At 36.0% G+C, this 21091-nt stretch overlaps 4 protein-coding genes across 5 annotated transcripts; all 4 read left to right on the forward strand.

Moving 5' to 3' along the window:
- The first annotated feature begins 2851 nt into the window (after positions 1-2851).
- LOC104810885 (lysosomal Pro-X carboxypeptidase) lies at positions 2852-5788 on the forward strand. Its single transcript, XM_010537336.1, has 9 exons — positions 2852-3271; positions 3409-3595; positions 3842-3975; positions 4090-4202; positions 4300-4555; positions 4661-4816; positions 4921-5000; positions 5106-5152; positions 5496-5788. The coding sequence occupies exons 1-9, from the start codon at positions 2864-2866 to the stop codon at positions 5636-5638; spliced, it is 1524 nt and encodes a 507-aa protein (XP_010535638.1). The 5' UTR covers positions 2852-2863; the 3' UTR covers positions 5639-5788.
- A 3157-nt stretch (positions 5789-8945) lies between these two features.
- On the forward strand, positions 8946-13056 carry LOC104810886 (aspartic proteinase-like protein 2). The gene is made up of 10 exons (XM_010537337.2): positions 8946-9473; positions 9799-9928; positions 10029-10279; positions 10388-10615; positions 10716-10878; positions 11306-11379; positions 11471-11567; positions 12246-12312; positions 12414-12485; positions 12610-13056. Exons 1-10 carry the CDS (start codon positions 9229-9231, stop codon positions 12771-12773), a joined length of 1491 nt encoding a protein of 496 aa, XP_010535639.1. The 5' UTR covers positions 8946-9228; the 3' UTR covers positions 12774-13056.
- A 418-nt stretch (positions 13057-13474) lies between these two features.
- On the forward strand, positions 13475-16586 carry LOC104810887 (SRSF protein kinase 2-like). The gene is made up of 4 exons (XM_010537338.2): positions 13475-14207; positions 14585-15556; positions 15678-15725; positions 15852-16586. Exons 1-4 carry the CDS (start codon positions 14004-14006, stop codon positions 16212-16214), a joined length of 1587 nt encoding a protein of 528 aa, XP_010535640.1. The 5' UTR covers positions 13475-14003; the 3' UTR covers positions 16215-16586.
- A 382-nt stretch (positions 16587-16968) lies between these two features.
- LOC104810888 lies at positions 16969-20457 on the forward strand. Of its 2 annotated transcripts, none has more exons than XM_010537339.2 (10): positions 16969-17127; positions 17427-17783; positions 18053-18118; positions 18288-18427; positions 18619-18745; positions 18965-19113; positions 19260-19395; positions 19475-19559; positions 19784-20058; positions 20142-20457. In XM_010537339.2, the coding sequence occupies exons 1-10, from the start codon at positions 17011-17013 to the stop codon at positions 20280-20282; spliced, it is 1593 nt and encodes a 530-aa protein (XP_010535641.1). In that variant the 5' UTR covers positions 16969-17010; the 3' UTR covers positions 20283-20457. The 2 variants fall into 2 exon arrangements, with proteins under 2 accessions (XP_010535641.1, XP_010535642.1); XM_010537340.1 differs by having other exon boundaries at positions 17054-17146.
- The last annotated feature ends 634 nt before the right edge of the window (positions 20458-21091 follow it).

Consider the following 21091-nt stretch of genomic DNA (forward strand, 5'->3'; position numbering starts at 1 on the left):
GTTTTCTCGAATAGCAATTTCATCCAAAAAATAAAATAAAATAAAGGAAAACAATGTAAATTTAACCAAATTTGAAATGTCATCTAGAACGAGATTTCTCTGAATTAGAAGAAATTATAAGTTTAAACCAGTTAAGCTTATTTTTAAATATTCAGCCTTAGTTCTTATTTTTTCAACTTCTGTTTACGTTTTTTTCCCCCTCTTGTTTTAATCTAATTGCCCGTTTTAAATATATGTCTTTTAAAAGTAATTTACCGAGATGTTATGCAAATATATTCGTTATAAAAATGAAAACAAAAAAAGAAAATACATATTTCAAATATAAACTTTAAATTACTTCAACTAGCATATCTAGGGTTTATCCTTTTTTTTTCTCCAATACAAAATAAATATCGAAAATCGTAGTAGAAAATACGAGATTTATTTTTCGTGTTTATTATAAACTTCAATCTTCCAAGTGACACGCCAAACACATTTTCATCCCCCGGCCCGCAGCAGAAGCAAAGAACAAGAGAATCGAGAGGAATGGTCTACACGTTTCTTGCATCACAAGAAAGTAACCTCAATCGCAAAATCCAACGTCCGTACACATATACGATCCTATATATATATACATACATGACACCAAACTAGTATTCTCGGGAAAAAATTGATCCAAACCCTAAACAAAAAACCAAATGTCGATCGTGTCATGGGGGGTTAGATGCCATGGCCGTGGCCTCGGCCGATGCGGCATAGTCCTCACTCTGGCCGTAATAATCAGCGGATGCATCGCTGTCCTGATTTCTATATTCCAAACCAAGCCATCGTATCTCGACGTGTCCATCTGGAACGCGACAACAGCCGAGGACTTTAACCTCACCCGCGACGGCAATCTCACGGCGACGTTATCTTTTTCCGTTAAAGTGGTGAACCCAGATCGCAGACTCTTCGTCTACTTCGAATCTCTCGAAGTCAACATTCACTATCATGGTGCGATTTTCTATCTGTTTGACGATGTAGCTTACGACAAGCACCTAGGAATGGACTTGATCACTATGAAGATTCTTTATAGATCTTTACGTGCATTACAACTTTTGAAAAATTCGATTTATCTTCCAGCAATAATTTTTTTTTTAATGAAGAAAGTGAAACACACTCTTTGGGAAAATAAATTTAGATGGAAAAATAAAGAATCATTACAAATTGACGCATGCATTTCGTGGTGCCAAGCAGCATCTTTTTTGGGGGGTAGAATGTGCCCGTCGGTCCGCACGCGCATACCCTTTTATTTTTATTTTCCTGTAAATTTATAACAATCTCCCAATTTATTTATTATTTCTTCGTGACATGAAGAAGACGTGCAACTAGTTGGCATGGGTTTTTTTTTTTTTTTTTTGGTAGAATAGTTGGCATGGGTATTGCGTCCTTATACTCTGTGTCTTGTAAGGGATATCCCAACCATCCCTCGTACAACAACCATTACTATAAAGTGGGTGATATATATATAATATTTCATTTGACTAATACCGCACTTTGCTCCCTACATGCGCTTTAACCTTGTCTTCCACCAAGGCATTGATTCGAAGATTCGAATAATATATCGAAACGGAATTTGAGATTTATGAGTATCCGGAATAATGGCCGGGTATTCCCCGATATCCGGATCTATTATTTATTTAAGAAAAAACAATAATATTTATATATAAAATTTTCAAAAACTGAAGATATATTTATAAAAATAAATGAATTAGGATAAAAATATGAGATAATAAGAGATAAATAATAATAAATTAGTTTTTCGAGATAATATTAAAAAATACGAAATTATTTAACCTAAAACAATTATATTTTATAAAAATATTATATAAATATAAGATATAATTATTTATAATCATATAATAGTTGGTTATCTGCGGATACGTGGTTTTAAAAATTTTATTATCTGGATTTGAATTCGGATTTACTGATATTAAAAAAACCGGATTTGGATTTGGATTTAAAAATTACGAGTACCTTAAAATCAGATATCCGCGAGATGAATATCCGACGGATATCCGATTTTCAGATATTTATGCCCATCCGTAGCTGAGGAACGCACGCACCCACACGTATATTATTAAGGTAGACCGCATGATTATTGTATCTGCCCGATCTAAGTTCTTCGAATGATTTAACGTGGCATTGGACCTACCCAAAAAAAAAATCAGAAATGGGTCTAGAAACATTGAGTTAAATCGCTGCCGATATTCGATTAAAATTATAAGTTGTATATCTAAACTTTTTTGTTCGTCAATAATTATAACAAAGGTTTTTTAATTTTTCATGTATCATTAAAATCCAAAATCTTTCCTTGGATTTGAGATTTTTTTCGCATTTAATGGTGGTCGAAAATTAGGCGCGGTCAGCAAGATTCACCCGGTTTTAATATAATATCGGTTTAAATTTTTATTAAAATATAATAACCAGAAAAACCTGTGATTTAACTTGGCAAAATCTATCGTACGCTCTTCGTTTTTATTTATTTATTGCTTTTTTATTTCAGAACGTGAAGAAGATATTATTATTTATTTTAATTAGGAATTATCTCTTAATATACAATCTTGTTAAAAAATAACAAGAAAACGTCGAGCACATGTGTTTTTGGACGTAGAAGTCGAAGAAGATGACGTGGATGATCCTAAAATAAAGAAGAAGACGTGTGGACTAGAAAAAAAAAAATCTCCAATAAATTAAGAAAAAATTTATACAAAAATAAAGTATTTAGTAGAAATATTTTTAAAAAAATAAAAAAATACGAGATTTTTTTTTTCCAGTTTCTATATAAAGGGTTCTTCTCATCCATTTAGTAAAAAAAAAAAAAAGACAGCAGGACAAGAAAACTATGCATTCATCATCATGGAGACCAAACTGTGTTCCATGTTTCTTCCTTTTGATCTTGTCATCGTTTCCCAACTCTTTCATTTCCCTTACACAATCTAAATTCGCCCAACTCAGAGTATACCCCGAAACAACACAAGACACATTTGATGAAACGTTATTACAATCCGATTCCGATGTCGAATTCTTCATTTTCGATCAAGATCTCGACCATTTCACGTATACACCGGAAAGTTATACCAAATTTCGGCAGAGATACGCCGTTGATACGAGATATTGGGGCGGCGCTGAGGCCAACTCCCCCATTCTTGCGTACCTCGGCGAGGAAACTTCCATGGATACGGACTTGAGGGCTATAGGGTTTCTTCGTGAAAACGGCCCTCATTTCAAAGCTCTCCTAGTTTACATGGAGGTAATGAATGAATATTTTCATGTGTAATACACACAAAACCTAACGTATAAAATGTAAGAGAAATTAAGCCCTAGCTAGCTAGGTTAAATCTTATCTTATACACGTGATGATGCATGTTGTGTGTATATATAACACAGCATAGGTATTATGGAGAATCGATGCCGTTTGGATCAGCGAAAGAAGCGTTGAAGAACGCAACCGCTATGGGATATTTCAACACGGCACAAGCCCTCGCCGACTATGCCGCTATTCTCTTGCATGTTAAGGATAAATATGCAGCCAAACACTCCCCTATCATCGTCGTCGGTGGATCCTACGGTGGAAGTAAGTCCACGTAAAATCATATATATATATATATATATATATATATATAATATCACGTTTTACTCGACCATAATAGTCTTACGTATACAATTCCTCTACTGTTTATGCCATTGGACAACATTCTTACCAATTTGGAAGATGTTAAATAGATATAAGTTGTCATTGACAACTATGTAACTATTTATAGTAAAACGGATTTAATTAATGCAATGTCTTGGTTATTTAATTTGTTACAAAATATTGCAGTGTTAGCCGCGTGGTTTAGGTTGAAATATCCACACATAGCAATTGGTGCGTTAGCATCTTCTGCTCCCGTTCTCTATTTCGAAGACACCGTTCCAAAACATGGTTATTACTATATCGTGACCAAAATAATCAAGGTAACGAATTTTCGAGCATCGGATATATTTTCATTGCCATTTGATGATATACTTTCGCGGGTTCATTCTCGATCTTAGATTTCTTTTGTAACAATAAAAATCTCCACACTTCAGAAAACAAGCGTGAGATGCCACAAGAGGATTCGAAAATCTTGGGACGAGATCGATAGAGTGGCTTCACAACCTAATGGCCTTTCGTTCCTAAGTGAAAAATTCAAGACTTGCGCGTACGTAAGAATTCACGAAATCTATAATGTTCTTACGTTTATCATATCGGCTAACAGATTAATTGTATGCTTTGTATTATGCCCTTGAATCCATCAGTCCGTTGAACGGAAGTTTCGACCTCAAAGATTTTCTAGACTCGGTATACGCCGAGGCTGTGCAATATAATCGACATCCAAATTACCCTGTTACCTCGATATGCAAAGCTATTGATTCTGAATCCCCGAGAGGTAAGAAGAAGGATTTGCTCGGTCGGATTTTCGCAGGAGTGGTTGCATACATTGGCAACAGATCTTGCTATGATACCACCATGTTTTCTCAACCAACAAACAATAATCTCGCTTGGAGATGGCAGGTATATATATATATACATATTTCAATACATTATTAGAGAAAAAATATCGAAGATATTATTGTTACACTTTGGTAAAATAATACAATAAAATTGTACCGGTGGCAGAGTTGTAGCGAGCTAGTGATGCCCATTGGACATGACAAGCAAGATACGCTGTACCAAACGATGCCGTATAATATAAGCAATTACATATCCGAATGTAAAAGCATGTACGGTGTCTCTCCTCGTCCACATTGGATCAACACTTACTACGGTGGTCAGGTGCACACCTTGGATATTTTCCCGTTTTTAATTTAATTTCGACTTTGAAAAAAATAATAATTTGATTTTTTTTTAAATATTGGAAACAAATATTTTATTTGAAGGATTTCAAATTAATTCTCCGAAGGTTTGGGAGCAACATCATTTTCTCCAATGGATTGTCCGATCCTTACAGCGTCGGCGGGTAAAATCATTTATTTATTTTTTAAACAGAAAATGGTAATTTCTTCCCATTCAAGGTTTATTAGGCATATTAATGTTTTTTAACCATCTTTTTTTTTAAATATAGAGTATTGGAAGATATTTCGGATACTATCGTCGCCATCAAGACAAATGGTATATATATAATTTTCTGCATGATATTTCAATGTTTTCAATTAGAACCATGGTATATAGTATTTAAAATCATTTAATCTAGTTTTATTTTGCATCAATTTCCATCCTAGCTTAGATGTTAAAATATATTTAAGAATAATTATTGTTGAGTTTTTGTAAACTATATATTTATATAAAAACCTAAAAGCTAAATAGTAAATAGTAAAATTCAATTTTAATAAAAATAAGAATAATGATTCTTTTAATCCATAAAAAGTATTTTATTAAGAACATAAAATTAAAGATTTTTTAATATAAAATAAAAATAACCAATTTTTTTTATGTTTTTGATGAAATTTTGCAGGTTCTCACTGTCTAGATTTGATCTTCAAGACAAAAGACGATCCTAAGTGGTTGGTCATGCAAAGACAAAAAGAAGTCAAAATAATTGATTCTTGGATTTCTAATTACCAAAAAGATCTAAAAGATCTTAAATTGAACGTATAATTTTACGTGAACAACTGATCTATTTTCTATTGTTTTTACATTGGATTTCTAAATAAACTTTGTAAAAATAGAAATTTAGGCCGTATCCTTCGTATTTACGTGATGATCTAAGCAAGAAGAAGAACAACGATAACATGTATGAAGGACATTATTATTATTATTATTATTATTATTATTATTATTATTATTATTATGATGATGACCATTTCTCACTTGGTTGATGCAAACAAAATTGCATTGATTCGTGTTCAATTATATATAATCTTATTTGAATTAGATTTTACATAAAATTTAAATAAATATTATTTTTCTTGAGAAAAAACCATATATATATATATATATATATATATATATATATACGGTTTTATGAAGTGCTAATTCATAAAATATAAGTTCCAAGTATTTCAAGCCCGATATCTTCAATGGGCTATATTATAACGTATGATTTTGGGCCTAAGCCCTTGCAGTTATGATATGGTTTGGTTCAATCGAGAGAAAACCGGAATCAATAAACATAACCGGTAATTCAACCGGTTTGGCTTATTCTATACAAAAAATGGTACGAGGGCATTGAGTACGATGATAATACCAATCTTTAAAGTTTGTTTTTTTAAAGCACCTATGATGATTAAACACTGTGCGATTATTAGTCCAAACGATATAATTTTCTAATCACACGATAATAAATAATTGTTGAAATATTTAATATTGAAATAAAGAATATTATCCGATAAGTAATTTGAAAATTGGTGTTTTTAGGTGATGACAAGTTCAAGTTAAAGATATGGTGATGAGTTAATTCATCTTGGAAACAATACAAAGTACTTTTTCCTTTTTATTTATTTATGCGAGAACGCGACATCACACCTCGCTACCTTAGACACTAAGGAAATTGATCCATAAGAAATGTGTATGTATATATATATATATATATATATATATATATTTAATTTTAAAACTTACTCTCTAGTCTCAACCTTTTACTATAAAAGAAATTCTACCATCAAGACTTTTTAATTGTGTAACCTATGGTTTGTTAATTGTTTTTTTTTTCAATTATTACATTTAAAAATCCAATCCCCATATAATATATAATAAGACTAATCGTAGATATTTCGATTTGATTATAGAAATTTATATTAAACCAATTTTCTGAATGAAAAATAATCGAATTGAATTTTATTTAAAAATATGTTGATTATTATTTTCTAAAAAATTAAACAAATTCAAATAAAATATTTTTAAAATAAAAAAATAATATAATTTGTAAAGAAAATAAAATCAGAGATGAATTATAATAAAATACTAATCAAATCTAAAATCGATCAAAGTTCTGATATATAGTTTTTAGGAAGCACGAATTTAATGAAAATAAATGAAACCTATAATATTTATATCTAATATATATGCAATAGAGAATTTTAAAGATGGACCCATAATATAATCAAGTTGTTTTAACCGATCATCTTGAATTGACGGGTTGTTTGATGTTTTTATATTTATGCGCATTTATTTTAAATTTTTTTCTAAAAGTCATGAAAATAAATTTTACAAGTAAAAGAAATTAAAAAAAAATTGCCAAACAACAAAAATCAGAGATTGCAATAAACTTACTGGCTTTTTTGGTCATTGGTCAAAGACACCTCATTGGAAACTGAATCACTTGCCATCGAAGATTCTTTATTACTGTTGAGAAAAAAAAAAAAACAGATTCTTTATTCCGAACCAAATAAAAAAATAAATTCCTGTTACCAAAAGAAAGCAGTAGCAGATTTTTTTTTTATAATCCAGAAATTCACCGAGTCTTTGGCCCGACTACATCTCTCAGAGGACCGAAAAAGCCTATGTGAATACCCCTTTCCATACTTGGGTTTGAACCCAAAATGAGAGTATTGCATGTTCTCTTACCACTAGGCCATCCAAACTTGAGTTCAATAGCAGATTTGTTTATCCATTAGTTCGCTCTTCTTCTCGATCGATCTGTATAATGATTCAATAATTCTTTTTTATTTGTATTTATACATAAATTTCTAGATTTTTTAAAAATAATTTTAACTAAATCAGAGGGTAATTTAGACATTTATTGAGGAAATCCTTATTTTTTTCCTTATTTTTAAAGGAGTGGTTAATAAAATCGAATTTCACTTTATTTTATCTTCTTTATTTTTAGAAGAAAAAAAGAAAAAAAAAACACCTTAAAGCAAAGGCGACCACCACCACCAAAAAAAAAAGAAGCTGAAATTCATGAAATAATTGCAGTGTGGGTTCTACAAGTAACTTCCGGAACGAAGAGATGCCATTATTTGAGTTGTCTATTGCACTTTTTTTTCCACAAAAAAAAAATATTATATCCAACGCTGGTAAAATGTTTTTTTTCTTTCTATTAATAACACATTTGAGACTGGATTTTTAAATGGTCGTGATTAGGTTTGTATTTTATGGATTTAAATTCGGATATTCCCTAACATGATATAATTATAAAAATATATTTTATATATATTATAAGATCACAAAATTGTTTTTATATTTTATATAATGTTCTACCAATTATACAGAATTAAAATATTTAATATGAATATAAAATGGAGTTTCAAAATTCGGATATGCACAGTAGTGCGCCTACATGCATACGCCCTTCAGGGTTAGGTTTACCGAAAAGCACAAGTGGATAGATTGGAGAACCTTCCACTATGATATAATCCAAAACTACTATTATTATATTTGTATATTATAGGGTCAATATTTAAGATTAAAAGATTGGTTATTTTATATATATATATATATATATATATTTGATTTTTCTATTGAATTTTTGTTTGGTTTCAGTTTTATATGGAATCAATTTTTATTAGAGATATATTTTTATTTAAAAATATCTCTAATCAACCAAAATTAATAAGGTAATGAAGTTTGTTAAAGAGTTAAAGGTTAGATGACCAAAACAGAGTAAGGAAAATAACCAATAAAATGCAAAAAAGATAATGATTTCGCAATTGAATTTGTTGTGAAAAATAGCATAATTATCATAAAAATATTAACAGCAAAAATATAAAATTTTCATAGAAAAGAGAAAACAAATCATTGAGACCTCATGCCGTTTTGGAGAAAATCCAAATTAACATCACAAGGAAAATGAAGATGGATGTTATGTTGAATTTATCAAAGATTATGATTGTTTTCTTTACCAAAAATAAAATAAAATAAAAAGATTATTGATTGTTTTCCACATGGTTTTATTTATTTATAGCAATAATAAATTTAACAGAAAAGCAAACTCATATGAATGGTAATTAAATTACACTTGTCGTTTTGACGTAATCCACACTCGAATCTCTCTCTTCTGATTCCCACTGTTGTTTTGTCTCTCCGACATCTCTCTCTCTCTCTCTCTCTCTCAGCATGAACACAACTCCGTCCTGTCCAAGCTAAATCTTATGTTTCATGAATATCGAGATCACTGATCTGTAGTCGTTAACATCCCCGTCTCGGTTTTCAAATTTCCCCGATACCCAATGGAGAAAAAATGATCTTTTTTGTCTTTTGACGAATCAAAGAGGTCGCGTTAGCTTTACTTAGACAGGGCGACAACAATGGCGGCTGTACGGCGGTCGGAATCGGCGGTTATCGGTCTGGTTCTGGTTTGGTTTCCGGCGGCGGTTCTAGCGTTGGGTTTACCGGTGACTCTGAAACTGGAACGGGCGATTCCGGCGAGTCGCGTGTTGGAACTGAGTCAACTCAGGGCGCGTGACAGAGCCAGACATGGCAGGTTGTTGCAGTCCTTAGGCGGAGTAATAGATTTTCCCGTCGATGGAACGTTTGATCCCTTTGTTGTCGGGTAATTTCATACATCTCTTATCCCTTCTTTTTAGGTTTTGATCGATTCGGTTGAAAGCATAGAGCTTATTGATCCTGAATGTTCACAAGGTGTTCGATTCATTTCTCTGTTCGTTGGTAGTCACAATTATATGAGATAATTGCGTTGTCTTGTGGACAAAGTTTGTATCTTTCTTTGGTTTTGAGGTATTTTGTTCGTCAGTTTAGACATTTGTTCCATGTTGTTTCTTCCTCTCGCAGATTTTTCAATGTTCTCTGAAACCATGGTTTCTGATTTCGATTGTGATTCCGACGTTTTCTCCTGAGATTTTCACATCTTTGAACAGATTATACTACACAAAACTCCAATTGGGATCTCCTCCAAGAGAGTTTTATGTGCAGATTGATACAGGAAGTGATGTTTTGTGGGTCAGCTGTTCTTCTTGCAATGGATGCCCTCAGACCAGTGGACTCCCGGTAAATTTTTCGCAATCTTTCGCCATCAAGAAAACCTTTGAAGATGGCTCTAGGGTTCTTCACTGCATTGAGATTAACAAAGTGTGTTCCTTTCTTTCAGATTCAGTTGAATTTCTTTGATCCTGGGAGCTCATTCACATCTGCGTTGATCTCATGTTCAGACCAGAGGTGCAGTTGGGGTGTTCAGTCTTCTGATTCAGGTTGCTCAGCTCAGAGCAATCTTTGTTCTTACACGTTTCAATACGGAGATGGAAGTGGAACCTCGGGTTTCTATGTATCCGATATGTTGTACTTTGACATGATTGTCGGGAGTTCTTTTGTTCCAAACTCAACTGCCCGGGTTGTGTTCGGGTGAGTTACTCTGTTGATATCCAAAAAATCTCGTGTTCAATGTTTCATAGTTGTCATTAGTCGGGTTTTTACTCAAATCTCTTGGACATTTGGAGTGTGTCTGAACAGGTGCAGCACCTCTCAGACAGGAGATCTGGTGAAGTCTGATAGAGCTGTTGATGGAATCTTTGGATTCGGACAGCAGGGAATGTCACTGGTTTCACAGCTCGCTTCGCAAGGATTGGCTCCTCGAGTATTCTCGCACTGTCTGAAAGGAGAGAACGGTGGTGGAGGCGTACTTGTTCTTGGAGAAATCGTGGAACCTAACATCGTCTTCACTCCTCTTGTCCCCTCACAGTTAAATCCCCTCAAAACCCTTGCAAGATCGTGTTTTTTTCCGATAATGTGTTAGTGAATGTTCTTGTAATAATCTTGTGTCCTGGCTGTGGATTTTCAGGCCTCACTACAATGTGAATCTTCTGAGCATTTCGGTAAATGGCCAAAATTTGGCCATTAATCCATCGGTGTTCTCCACGTCAAACGGGCAGGGAACGATCATCGATACTGGTACAACGCTGGCCTACCTTGCTGAAGCAGCGTATGATCCTTTCGTCGAAGCTGTAAGTTCAATCTTCTCCTACTACTCACTAGTGTGAACATTTTCTCCCAAAGAAACAACCCGAAAGTCCTGAATGTTTTCCCGAATTTCGGAAAGTGATTCCTACAGCTGGAATCCGGCATGCCTGATGCTGCTTTAAACTTCGGATTGCTATGGTATAATGATAGAACCTAAAGGGTTCTATCGAGATTTTCTTGGAATCCGGAGAATCCTTGAACGGAATCGATTGTGTCTGAGGGATTCCCGGTCGGAAAAACGCTTAAGGTTCTATCGTACACTTACATATGTATACTAAATGTATGTGCCCGAGGTTTATCTAGTTCGGGTTCTTAGTGGAACGGCTTGAACTACCTCGGGGATGAAACCGGAAAAACGTAAAGGAATCGATCAATGTGGTTATCTGAAAGCATGTCTTACGATAATTGCAGATTACAAATGCTGTTTCTCAGTCAGTCCGACCCGTTCTTTCAAAGGGGAACCAATGTTACGTGATCACATCGAGGTTCACCCTCCTCCGGTTACCAAGTTTTCTTCGTCTCTTTTCCGGTTATGAGCTCTAATATATATTCTCTTTCGGGTACCCGATTTACCAGCCTTGCAGACATATTTCCTCAAGTTAGCTTGAACTTTGCTGGTGGAGCTTCCATGTTCTTGAACCCACAGGATTACCTCATCCAGCAAAACTCCATCGTAAGTTCCTTAACGTTCGATGATTTCTGTCAAAAAAGTTTCAAACTTTCTCTGTAATCTAATTATGTTTTTCACTTGGCTATTTGATGAGAATCTGCCTTCAAACATAAAACAACTTGTATTCAAACATTGATCATCGGTTTTCCACGTTGTTCTAGGTAGAGGTGGTCATTTCAGGTTTCGGTTTGGTTGTTTTGGTTTTATAGAAACTATAACCATTCGGCTTTTATATTTGATTCGGTTCTGTTTGGTTACTATTCGAGGTCCAATAATTTCCGTTTCATAGAACCTATTTCCATTCTGTTTTTTTTATATTGGATTCGGTATGGTTATTATTGATAATACTCATTTTTCAAAGAAATTCGGTTTTTTTAAATTCGGTATTCGGTCCGGGTTCGATATTTGATAAATTATACCCATTCGGTTTTTTATGTCGGATACGGTTGTGTTGTTTTATAAAAACTAATGTATTCTGTTTTTTCATATTGCATTTCCGGTTTCTATTGATATTACTACTTGTTTTCCGGGTTTTTTGTTATTGTTATTTTCGGTTCGGATTCGACTTTTCGGTTTTAGAAAAATCACACCCAATCGGTTTTTATATCGGATACAAATATGTGTTATTCGGTTCGGATCGGTTTGGTATCGGGATAACATTATCATGGATATGGAAAACAGGGCGGTGCTGCGGTGTGGTGCATAGGGTTTCAGAAGATACAGGGTCAAGGGATAACCATCTTAGGAGGTGGCCTAAACCAATCTTACCACGAAATCATTTTGTCTATGATTAAAAAATTATATCATAATTAGGTTTTTAAATCCATTTTCCGATTCATTTTTTGGCAGATTTGGTTCTCAAAGACAAGATCTTTGTCTACGATCTTGTCGGCCAGCGGATCGGATGGGCAAACTACGACTGTAAGTGTTTTTTTTTTCAAACTCTCCAAATGATGTCTCTTTCAAGCATGAGATGAGATCATCTCATTTAACGAAGTGATTACACGCATTGAAATCATGTCTACGGATTTCGACCCAACCACAGGTTCGATGGCGGTGAACGTTTCAGCGGCAAGCAGCAGCGGGAGAAGCGAATACGTGAACGCGGGTCAGTTCAGAGACAATGCCTCGCCTCAGCCGCGGCCCGGAAACATCCTAACCATCCTCGTCCTCGTCCTCGTCTTTGTCCCCGTCCTCGTTCCTTTATGACACAAAAAAGCAAAGCATCTTACTTGGCCTTAGTTTTATGTACATTGTGCTTCTCCGGTGTGTAATTTTCAGGCAACCGGTGAATCCAAAAAAAAAAAATTTAACTTTTTTCCCCTGTTTTTTTTTACACTCTCCATTGGATTAGTGATTTTACCGTTCTTGTCAAATTACAAGTGTTTTTAGGTATTTAGATGATTTGGTTTTTTGAATGTGTATGTATATATCTTCAATGAAGATACATGCAACTATCTTTGCAATTAAACTACCCTTTTCGTTGTGCCAATTTTTAATTTTTAATTTTTTCATAAAATATCCTTTATGATTTCGTCTTTTTTTTTACTATGGATTTTATAGACAATTACACAATTTAGTAGATCGGTACATTCGACTTATTTGGTCAAATAAAAAAATTGAAATATTAAATTTCTCTTTTGACTATGAATCCGAATATTTTAAATTTAGAATAAACCGTTAATAAGGACTATTATATTTTCAGGCCTCATAAAACTATTATAATATGGTTGTTTTATTATATACTAATTAAGAATATTAACGTTGATGTGTTTCTTATAAAAAGGAATAACATTTTTTTATGATTTTGTTTTTGTCGAATGGAAACATTTTTTTTTTCCTTCTAGACTTTCCCGGCATTGATCTCCTCCTGTCTCTCTCTCTCTCTCTCTTTTTAATTAATAATATCAAAACCCTAATTTGCATCCAATTTTCTCTCCACCTCAGCTACTTACCAGACAGACACCATCATTCCACTGCTGCTCTCTGTTAGGTCTAATCAGTAATTTCGTCATTCCATTTCGTTCGATTCACCCAACTGTTTCATCTTCGATTTACGGTTCTTGAATCGGGTGAAATTCGTCTGGGTTCGATAAATCTCTTTGCTTTTAAGTCAGATTTCTAGGTTCCCAGTGTATTTTTTCCATCCAATTCGGGGTTCCCGACATCTTTTCGACTTTTCCCCTCTCTCTTCCTCGAATTTCTAGTTTTAGGGGGATTTTATCGAGTTGGGTTATCCGGATTTCACTCCCCTCTTCCATTTTCTCGGAATTGCTCTTCTTCTAGGGTTTTCTGATTCTGGGTTTCCGCCAATTTCGTTTCTTTGCCATTCATTCGGTCAAAGTTTACTGTCTTCAAGGGTTTTGTCGATTTGGGTGTCCTCCAGATTCTCTCCCTCAGAATTCGTCATCTCCAAGGTTTCCCTAGTTTCTTCCGACAATGGAGGAGGACAAGAACGGAGGACATCAGAGTGACGTCAGCAACTACTCGTCGGAGGACGAAGGGACGGAGGATTACCGGAGAGGAGGCTACCACGCGGTGCGAATCGGCGACACGTTCAAGGATGGATGCTATGTGGTTCAGAGCAAGCTCGGCTGGGGACATTTCTCCACTGTTTGGCTCGCTTGGGACACCCAAAAATCGGTACGTCACTTATCCAAGTATTTTGGATTGGAGTTGCCACAATTTAGGAGCAGTAATGGGAAAAAGAGCGCGACCTTTTTGTATTGGGTTTTCTCATTTTCAACTTGCTTAATGAAGTTATCTGCTTGGATTTGACTGTAATTTGAATAACTGTAATAGATCGTTCGTCCCTTCTCCAGTGTTTGTTTAGATCTGTTACTTGCTTTAGCCTCAGGTTTAATCCGTTTGTAATGGCGGTTTTGAGTTCCTGCAAGAGATTTTGTTTTTATTACACTTAAGCCTACAGATTTTCAATCTAAGCTTTTGGGGAAACTTGTGTTCTGTTTTTGTTTCTCATCCAACGCGTTGACCACGCAAGAAAAATTCATTGTTTGTAGCGTTATGTAGCTTTGAAAGTCCAGAAGAGCGCTCAGCACTACACGGAGGCAGCCATGGATGAGATCAAAATCCTTAAACAGATTGCAGAAGGAGACCCAGATGATAAAAAATGCGTTGTGAAGCTTTTGGATCACTTCAAGCATTCTGGTCCTAACGGGCAACATGTTTGTATGGTCTTCGAGTACTTGGGCGATAACCTCTTGTCACTTATCAAGTACAGCGATTACCGGGGTGTCCCTCTTCACATGGTTAAAGAGCTTTGCTTTCATATTCTGGCGGGGTTGGATTACCTACACCGCGAGCTCTCTATTATCCATACCGATTTGAAGCCGGAGAACGTCTTGCTGTGTTCTATGATTGATCCATCAAGGGACCCTCGTAAATCAGGTACCCCTATCGTTCTTCCAACAACGAAGGACAAGACCGTTTCTGGGTCAGTCCCGGAACAGGAAACTAAGAGTTACACATACAGTGCGGATTTGACAAAGAATCAGAAGAAAAAGATCCGGAAGAAAGCTAAGAAGGCGGCTCAAGGGGGTCATGGAGAGGAAGCGTCAGAGGAAAATGATAGAGCTTGTGACAATGGAGCAAGATCAAACAGGGATCATACTGTAGAAAAGCCCCAAGATAGTTCTCAAACTAAGAAAGGAAGAGTAAAGCGTGATGAAATCGACGAGAGTGCTAGCAAAAAGGGTCGGAGTAACAGGAGAGGAAGCCGTTCCACGAGGCAGAAGTTACTTGGAGCTGTGGATCGGAAATGTAAATTAGTGGATTTCGGGAATGCTTGTTGGACTTATAAACAGTTCACAAGCGATATTCAGACAAGGCAGTATCGGTCCCCCGAAGTTATTCTCGGATCAAAATACTCAACATCGGCAGACATGTGGTCATTTGCCTGCATTTGTTTTGAGCTGGCCACCGGAGATGTCCTTTTCGATCCTCACAGTGGTGAAAACTACGACAGGGACGAGGTATCTCCATATATACCCTTTATTTGCCTTTGTTTGTTCTGTGGATAGATCGTTCATTCATTTCTGTTGAGCTTCGATTGAGGTTACATGCACAAGCTCAGAGTAACGACTCCGTTTTTAGGATCATTTGGCATTGATGATGGAGCTTTTCGGGATGATGCCACGCAAGGTAAGGATTGGATATACACCGGCTTCCTAGCCAAAGCGATACCGAGGATAATTCTATCACGAAAACATGTTTTCTATGATTAGAATCCGATGATTTTTTGACGGGTTTGGTTTATATGAAACGTAGATTGCATTAAGCGGCCGCTACTCACGAGATTACTTCAACCGATATGGTGAACTAAGGCACATACGTCGGTTAAGGTTTTGGCCACTGAACAAGGTCCTGATGGAGAAGTACGATTTCAGCGAGCAGGACGCGAATGCTATGGCAGATTTCATCACTCCCATTCTCGATTTTGTGCCCGAGAAGAGACCCACTGCGGCTCAGTGCCTTACACACCCGTGGATCAATCCCGGTCCGAAGCTTTTGCAGCCTTCTGGTAACTCGGAACCCGGAGAAGAAGCATCAGAAGAGAAGATAAAGAAGGAAAACAGTGAGAGGGAGGCGATGGAGGCTGGTGTCGGGAGTATAGCCATCGATGCCTCGTAGTCTAAAGGCGTTACGGAGAGATGGTTCGCCATTCTTCTCATGGATGTTCGAACGTAAATACAGCCAAGCTGAGTCGTGAGTCGAGTCAGCTCGTTTTACATCCCGATTCGTTGGTTCATTGCTTGTTTTCTCCGCATTAGAAATGGTGTTTTTACAGGGAAGTGGCTTGTTTTGAGTTCTGATGATGAACTGTACCTGTCGTCTGTGTTGTTTTCTGGGAACTTTGTTTTTTTCTGGTTTGTGATTCAGCTTCTGTTTCCGACAGATCTGAGGGCTCCTCTGTCTTGCCCCTTGAACAAAACTTGGGTATCGATTGCTGATCTCTGGCTTTTCAAAGACACATCTAAATCTGCGGTTTTCGGTTGTATCCAATTTTGGTCTCGATTTTTTCGGGTATATCGGTCGGATTATCCAATTTCGGAGTCGGGTATCTGTGGTATCGGATCGATGAGGCGACAGAGTGAGGTAAGGAGATGAGGTATCAAGAATCAGGGTAGAAGAAAGGCCAAATGGGGTGTGAGGGTGTGTACGGAAATCGCCTCCACGCCCTCTAGGACTCTCGATTTTGATAAAAACACAAGAAATCACTACTTTCTGGTTCGTTGGAGAGAGAGGGTGTCATTAGTACTTCTTAAAGTTAAGGGGTCCTTTTATGTAAATAGAATAGCGTTGAGGCCAAAAAAGTAATAAACATTTTAAAAAGGACTATTATGTAAATATTAATATATAAAATGAGATCTTTATCAACTTTTGAGAATTTTTCTGGGCAAGGGAGAGAAAATCCAGAGCTGCTTCAATGGCGGACGACGAAGGGAAACAACACGGAAGTCAAGAAGAAGAAGAAGACGACGACATAGGAGCAGAGGAAGGAAATGGCGGGCCTGCGCATCATCCGTCGCCGCCGCCTGATGAGGTAGAGGATCTATTTCGAGGTCTCTACCATTTTCATTTTGTTTCTTGCTTATTCTATTTTCATGTCTAGCCATGATTTTGATCTTCGTAAACTGGGTCATTCTCGATATACCTCATTGATTTGAGTTGTGCTTTGTAAAAAGTTAACGGGAGAGGTAAGTAGTTCGGTAGAAGGTTTTAGTGTTTAGGGTTTTCCAAGTAGTGATTATAGAGTGAAATTCGATCACAAATTCTGATTTTCGGGAGATATGTTGCTTAGTGAGAGTGATATGAGTTTGTCTAAATTTATATGTGATGCAGTTGTTCGACCTTTCAACTACTGTTGATCCAAGCTATATAATCTCATTGATAAGAAAACTCCTTCCAAATGATTCAAGCAATGGAAAACGTGACCAAATAAGTGAAGAACCATTTCACCGGAAAATGGGTGACGATCATGTCGATAAAAGTTTGGTACCCGAGTCTGGAAGTGGGTTTTCCGACACTTTTGATGGGTCTCCAGAAAGCATGGACAAAGACATTGGAGGTAACAACGATGAATCAGCTTCGGAGAGAGACGGGAAAAAGCTAAGAAAATCATCAGTGGAAGAGGCATGGGAAGAGCACGGTTGCGTATTGTGGGATCTTGCTGCTAGTAGAACTCATGCTGAGCTAATGGTACTAATTTAATCTACACTGTTATGCCTTCTGAGATTTGTTTCTTTTGTGTGGTCTTGAATTTTATTGTTATTGTGGTGGCCAGTTTTAAGGAGTTCTAAGATAAAGTTCGTATCCTTCATCCGACTTTTGAAGTTGCTACTCTTTTTCATAAGAAATGATGGCAGATAGGCAAAATTTACTTACCATTTAGTGGTTTTGACCGAGTTTCTGTAGTCTGATATCTAAAGCTCTCATTTTTAACAGGTTATAATTATTTGATTTTTCAGGTGGAAAATCTAATCCTGGAAGTGCTTTATGCAAACCTCATGGTTTCAAAATCGACACGTGTTACAGTAAGCCACTGATCACATTATTGTTCTGGAATCCGTTTGGTTATAGAGTTGAGTTGTATCTAGAATCCTTTCTATATCAGTTGCTAAGTGATTTCTTCCTGGATACAACTGTTCTCTTTAGTTGATTTCTATGTTTACTATTTGTTCGTATTTTTTCATATCTTTCCAGGAAATCTGTCTGGGGATTATCGGAAATCTTGCCTGCCATGAGGCACCCTTGAGGCGTATAGAATCTACAGATGGACTCGTTAATGCAATTGTCGGGCAGTTGTTTCTTGATGATACCCAATGCCTAAGTGAAGTTTGCAGGCAAGAAATCAGTTTGTGCCTTTGTTGCATTAAATCTTGATTCCTTCTGAAACCTCAGTACAGTCTGGATTGTCTCTTTCCTGAATATTTTCCTTTTAGTGCATAAAGAATAACTCTGTTTTTTAAACAGTTATCTTCCTGGTTTCCTTAGGTTGGATAGTCTAAGTGTCTAACAGATGGTTCTCAAACAGGATTTTGACTTCAGGTCTTTATGGAGCTCAGTGCACTTTTTGGGCCGAGTCCTTACAGTCTGAAGATATTCTTCAGCGTCTTTTATGGATTACCGAGAATACATTGAATACTCAGCTTATTGAAAAGGTACCTACATTCGTATCTTTAGTGATTTTTGCACTAGTTCAAGTTCTGGGCGAAATGAAGCGCTAGAAAGCAGCTTTGAAATTCTTTCTTACTTGTCTATTTTGTCCTTCCTCTTGTCCCTCTACTGTTTTCCTTGTATCTTGTTTTCTTTTCTTTTTTTTGGTTTAATATTTTTTCTGTTTGTTTATCTGTTAAATGATTTCCATTTTTTTGGTACAGAGTGTTGGGCTATTATTAGCCATCTTAGAAGGTCAACCAAGCGTGCAACATTTGCTGATTCCTCCTCTAATGAATTTGGGTTTGGCAAATCTCTTGATCAATCTTTTCTCTTTCGAAATGGACAAGATGACGGAGAGAATACCTGAAAGGTACGAAAGGATAGGAAGACGGTCATACCAAAACGATCATTAGGTGTTAGTGAACGCCAATCTTTTTAATCCTTCAATGTCATTCATGTAAAGAAATAAAGGCAAGTCCAGTGCTTTTATGGTAATCTCGTGGTGCATAATTTCAGGTACCCTGTTCTTGATATTATTCTCCGAGCTATTGAAGCCCTTTCTGTTATAGATATCTATTCTCGGGAAATCTGCTCTAGCAAAGAAATTTTCCAACTAGTCTGTGATCTTGTGAAACTTCAGGATAAAGCCGAGGTGGTTTAACTTCAGTAAAAAGCGGTGGTTAAAGTAGATCTGAGCTTGTAATATTGATATATAAAATGTTTTACTGTAGGTATCGACATCTTGTGTTACTGCTGGAATTTTAGTTGCTAACATGCTGTCCGAAGCAGATAACCTGGTTTCGGAGGTATCTCAAGGTACTCCATTTTCTTCTATGCCATTTCGATCAATATTAGTTCTTTAGATTGTGACAACATTTTGAACTTGTTCCAAACTTTTAAATACCGATATTTTATTTCGAAACTCTCTGACGGGTCATACATGGCATGGATTTTTTCAATGGGAGTGGGCATGAGCTTGTGTTTCACTCTTCGTCTAGTGATTGATATCCATATCTGACACTTTGAGTCTATGCAAACAGATTTTTCTTTCTTAGAAGGTGTTTTCAGTATTCTACCATTTGCCTCGGATGATATAGAAGTAAGGAGAGCTCTCTGGAACGTTATCTCGAGGTTACTCGTAAGAGTAAATGAATCTGAGATTACCATATCTTGCTTACATCGGTACGCAATGGTTCTAGTAAGAACTTCTGATATCATAGAAGACGATCTTCTCGACCTCCAACCCGACGAGCCAAACGAGGAGCTGGAGAGCTCGGTATCTCCCGAGAAAAAGCCGACCGCCCGGTTTATAGCAGTATCCTTATCATCTATATTCCCTTCCTTTCTGCGTTATCTTTTATAGTTTCCGGGTTATCCTTAAGCTTTTGTTTCAAACAGATTCGGAAGGTTGTGTGTGTGTTAGACAAATGGAAAGTTAACAAGGAGAGTATAGAGGAGGAAAGCTTGAACGGCGGCTGCTCTGTGAATGAAGTGGACGTCGAAAGACTGTTAGGTTTCTGTCGCAGATATGTCGGGTAAGTTTTGCAATTATCTCACTCAGCAGCAGTTCACTTTTCGCTGGATTTTTTTTTTCTCTTTTGATCCATAAAATCTATATATACATATATATATATTTATATATAGTATTGTCCAGATCTTGTTCGGATGATTACAAAAGTTTTGAATCCAAAATCCTTGGTACGTTTTTTTTTTCCGTTCAGATATATCATATTTCACTTTGGGCTCTTATAAAAGGCCCAAAATAATTACTTCATTTGAGCTTTTCTTAAAGGCCCAGAGAATAATTTCTTAAGATCTATTTTTTTTAAATAAAAATTAAAACCGAACCGAACTGATTAATATATAGTTTTGTAAAACAGAAAGAAACGAATCGAACTGAACTGAATATCGAAATGTCGACCAATTGCCTCCATAAACGATTTATAAGAGGCACTTCGTGTCGGCGTCGCTTCCTTAGACCAACAAAACATGCTTAACGAAGAATATGTGGAACTAATATTAAAATTATGTTAATATATTTTTTTTAGATTAAGACTATCCAGTTTCTCCGTTAAATGATTCTTTTTACTGCTAGTTGTTGTCTTATAAATAAATAATTACCAAAGAGAAGTCTTGATTTGCGCAACTTGGTTTTGGATTAAACTCTCACAATTTTATGTTGATATTTCGCCGAAAATTGGTGCCTTCATTCAAAGTTTTGTCAAGATTTATGTACTCATATTACTTTTTTTAACCAAAAAAAAAATTGATATTCTTTTTTAACTAAATTAAAATTCATTTAGATCAAATGTTTTTGGGCATTTGCAGTTCACAGTGATTTTCCCTAC

Source organism: Tarenaya hassleriana, unplaced genomic scaffold (genome assembly GCF_000463585.1).
Source record: "Tarenaya hassleriana unplaced genomic scaffold, ASM46358v1 Cleome19, whole genome shotgun sequence".
NCBI lineage: Eukaryota > Viridiplantae > Streptophyta > Magnoliopsida > Brassicales > Cleomaceae > Tarenaya > Tarenaya hassleriana.